General features: G+C 42.1%; 1 protein-coding gene across 1 annotated transcript in view; it reads right to left on the reverse strand.

Moving 5' to 3' along the window:
* Positions 1-1,708: 1,708 nt before the first annotated feature.
* The window catches only part of LOC121307574 (soluble calcium-activated nucleotidase 1-like), a 2,718-nt gene continuing 668 nt past the window's right edge, over positions 1,709-3,758 (reverse strand). The window contains exons 2-3 of the mRNA XM_041239773.1: positions 3,453-3,715; positions 1,709-2,828 (exon numbers count right to left, since the gene is read on the reverse strand). Of these exons, the coding sequence (XP_041095707.1) occupies positions 2,458-2,828; positions 3,453-3,715 (634 nt within the window). The 3' untranslated portion in view covers positions 1,709-2,457. The remainder of the gene's footprint in view (positions 2,829-3,452; positions 3,716-3,758) is intronic.

The raw sequence follows: 3,758 nt of genomic DNA on the forward strand, positions 1-3,758 counted from the left end.
CAAAGAAGCGAAGTAACGCTGCTGTAGTGAACCATTTATTTATTTATTTTATTTAAATTCATGAATTATTTAAAAGCATGCTTTTACTTTGTAATGGTGTTTCAGGGTTAGCCACCATTTGACTAAAGTGAATCATTCAATGTCATGGCGATTAAGGGAACTGAAAGCTCAAGTCATCCTGTCAGCATGATCCCGTGGTCAGAACTGTCTGCTTGAAAGAATGCTGATCTGTCTTCTAATATAAATCGGGGGACTATGCAAAAAAACAGTTTCCGCAAATCCATGAATTTTGCTGCATCTGTTATTTAAGGGGTGCTGAGTCTGAATGGGAAACAGGCTTTTCATTTCAAAAGGAACCGAATTAGGTAGTTTTATAGTGTTTGCCCCACAGTTTCAGTTTCAAAACACACTAGCACTCAAAGCTGTTGATGCACCGTATTTTAAAACATCAGCAATTTTCATTTCTTACAGACCTTAGCTTTCCACTTAATTAACCACCAATAATCCCCCACTAACTCAGGTTCAATCAATTTAAGAATTAACACTTTGCATAACAAAACCCTCCCAATAAAAGTAGTTTTGATAACATTAAAAATCGAATTTCAAGCATAAAATTGCAAGATTCAATGCAAACAGAAACCACAGAAACCAGTGGTGTTTAAACAAACAACCAATGTTTCCCTTATCCCTTCTTTGTGCAAGCAGTTTCATTACCTGCTGACTCACAGACCCACACAGCTTTCTTTCTAGTCTCCTCTTGCAATTAGCAAGCATGGTAACTTACCAATTCTGTGATACAGGATAAATCAACAAAATTACTAACAGTGGATCTGAACTCGGTAGACAGACCTTGAACTTGGGTCTACTGTTCTGATTTCACCTGGTTGTTCAAAATATACCTGAGTGATCTGTCACTTCAGCAATTCTGCTTGATGGTTTCATCATAAGTAGTGCAATTTCTACCCTGTGCTTTTTGGCAACCTTTGTCTATAGAGGTAGCGTACAAATAAATAAATTGTACAAATTCACACATTAAAAAAGTCACAGAACATGGTTGGCAGTACTGATGGGGCTTGTTCTTTACTCTTCAAACAGTTACAAAACCTAAAAACTGCTACAGAGAAAAGGCAGTAGTGGCTAACCAGTCTCTTTCCCAGTGTGCAAATTAACACTTCACACCTGTATACAGGTCTAGGAAAGCTAAGATCACCCAAAACTGCTCTAGTACAAGAAATATCACGTTACTCACGATGGCACGTAACATATCTCCTAATAGTTTTTCTGCAAAGTTACTTTGTTTTGAAAGGGTTAAAAGTGGAGGGGATTATGGTTAACAACTCTGCTTACGTCTCTTTTGATCACTTTGTTTGAAATCTCTCTCTCTTCTGCTTTAAATAAGCAGGACACACCATGTTTTGTGCTTTTAAATCTTCCGTTGAGACAGCCAAGATCAATGGTGTCACCCAGTGGCCAAGTGTTACAACAGGGCCATCTCACTCTTCAGATTAGATACCCTGCACACACCGTTTGCTAAATCTACTGAGACTACACACAGAATAGGGGTTTTGCGTACAGGTTTAAAAGGCTAGTCCACATGCAAATATCTTGTGAACCGTTAAGAAGCAACTATGACAAGAACATCATTCCAGTCCAAAACTGGAACCAACATTCAGACAATAACAATAATAAAAAGAGAGAGAGAGCCCACTGGAGCTAAAACTTTATTAAAAGGGAATAAGATAAATTAAAATTGGCAGGAAATGACCTTCGTGGCTTGTGAATGTGTTGTGCCAGACAAAGACTGTCCTTCAATAGAGTATTTCACATGATAATCCATCACTCTGAACGTACATACCAGCCACAGTGCTTAAAAACTACAGCATGTTTCAAGCCAGTGGGCTCTGCTGAATAAACCCATCCTGCTTCTGCCTCCCCAAGTGTGGCAATCATTTCTGATGTAATATTAGTGAGATATATAACCCCTGAAGTTAATGCATGTTACCATTAGCTTGTAAAGCACCTGGAGGCTTGTGAAATTGCAATAGTATGTTATTACCAAGAGGCAATGGTAACGTGTGCCAATCCCTCCACCAGTCTTAGGACGGGTATGATATAAAAGTCATATTTTTTTATGTAGATTTATATAAACTATTGTAATCGATCTTCCTATAAAAGGGTCAAAAGGTAAAGTGTTCAGCTGTTGTCCTTCATTGCAGTGCGTTGAGGGATGGGGAGTAATCGTCTTTAGAAGGCTAACACCACTTCGGGACATTCTGCGTTGGTTTAGCCGGTCCAGTCTGCTAAGCCACAGGCACTGACAAAGGTGGTTACTGTCTGGATATGCTGTTAGCAACTCCAGTCCCACCTTCTCTAGCAGGTACCAATTAGTTACGTTACTTCAAGGAATCTTATGACAGAAAAGGAAAAACTTAAACCCACAAACCCCCCCCCGAATCTTTAAATGAACTCCAGCCCTTCGTACTTGACGTCTCCGATCTTGGTCTCGGGCAGCAGAATTCGGCCGTCCAGCGTGAATGCCAGGATGTACGTGGCCACTTTCCCGTCGTCCTCCTCTGACTTGAGCGCCAGGATGATCTGGTCGTCGGTGTTGGGGACGAACTTGAAGGAGGAGAAGCCGTGGGTGGGGTGTAGCTCCCCCACGCGGCTCACCGCGATGTCCTGGAAGTCCTGCGAGCACCGCAGGACCAAGTTGGTGGCGCGCCGCTCATCAGCCTTCTCGTCATAGTGCTCCGAGCTGGCGCGCCGTGGCAGGAAGAACCAGCGTTGCAGAGTGTCGCTCCAGGCTCCAGACTCGTGGATCAGGTAGCCTGGAAGGAGAAAACAGGGTTATGCTCCCAAAATTACATTTGCCTTTCTTTCCTTCGCACATTAGGTGTTTGTTCAGATGTCCCAGAAGTTTATTACACAATATATTCCAAACCTAGGGTCAATTACAATTGTAATTGTGCAAGTCAATGCAACTACAAAGTAATTGTAATTGAATCTCGGAACACCTGCGTCATTGTAATCATATCATTGATCGATTACAGTTCAATTACGCATTTAGTTGTCATTCCATCATTATTATATAATCTTAGATATGATTTGCTTAGTTATTTAGAATAAACATGTTAGGTGTGTAGTTTGTTACTTTTTAGTGTAATTGTAATTATAATTACTGCAGCGTAACTGTGACTGAACAAAGCAGCACTGTTATTGCCTGCTGCTCTCCCTGTTTGTTACATTTTACACCATTCAGATGCTCTGTCAATTGCATAGATCATCCCTCTGTTACATAGCTCACTATTCTCAGTACACTCTGTTCCTTTGGTTTAGTGGGCATTATAAAAAGACTAATTTGAAGTGACAGTATGGGATTTCCAGCTAACATCGATAACCCAAAAAATTACACCCACATTCAAAAGAGACCCGCCCCATCAACTGAGTCTCACCTGGGGACTTGATGCCTGCTGCCTCTTGCAGGGCGTTGTACTGGGGTACCCAGCTCTCGTGCTCCACGTTGCCCCGGAAACCCACCACCTTCACCCACTGGGGGTTATCGTTCACCACCTCCCCAGTGGTGGTGGTCCACTGCTTCCCCAGGCCACCCACGTACAGGTGCTCATCCTTCACTGCCAGCCACTCCGCCTTGAACCCTGGGAGCACAACACCACGTCTGTCATTAAACAGGGAACTTATACTACGTCTTATATTGCTTAGTGGGAGACCCGCTCACTATATACAGTATGATCAAATTA

Source organism: Polyodon spathula, chromosome 57 (genome assembly GCF_017654505.1).
Source record: "Polyodon spathula isolate WHYD16114869_AA chromosome 57, ASM1765450v1, whole genome shotgun sequence".
Classification (NCBI taxonomy): Eukaryota; Metazoa; Chordata; class Actinopteri; order Acipenseriformes; family Polyodontidae; genus Polyodon; species Polyodon spathula.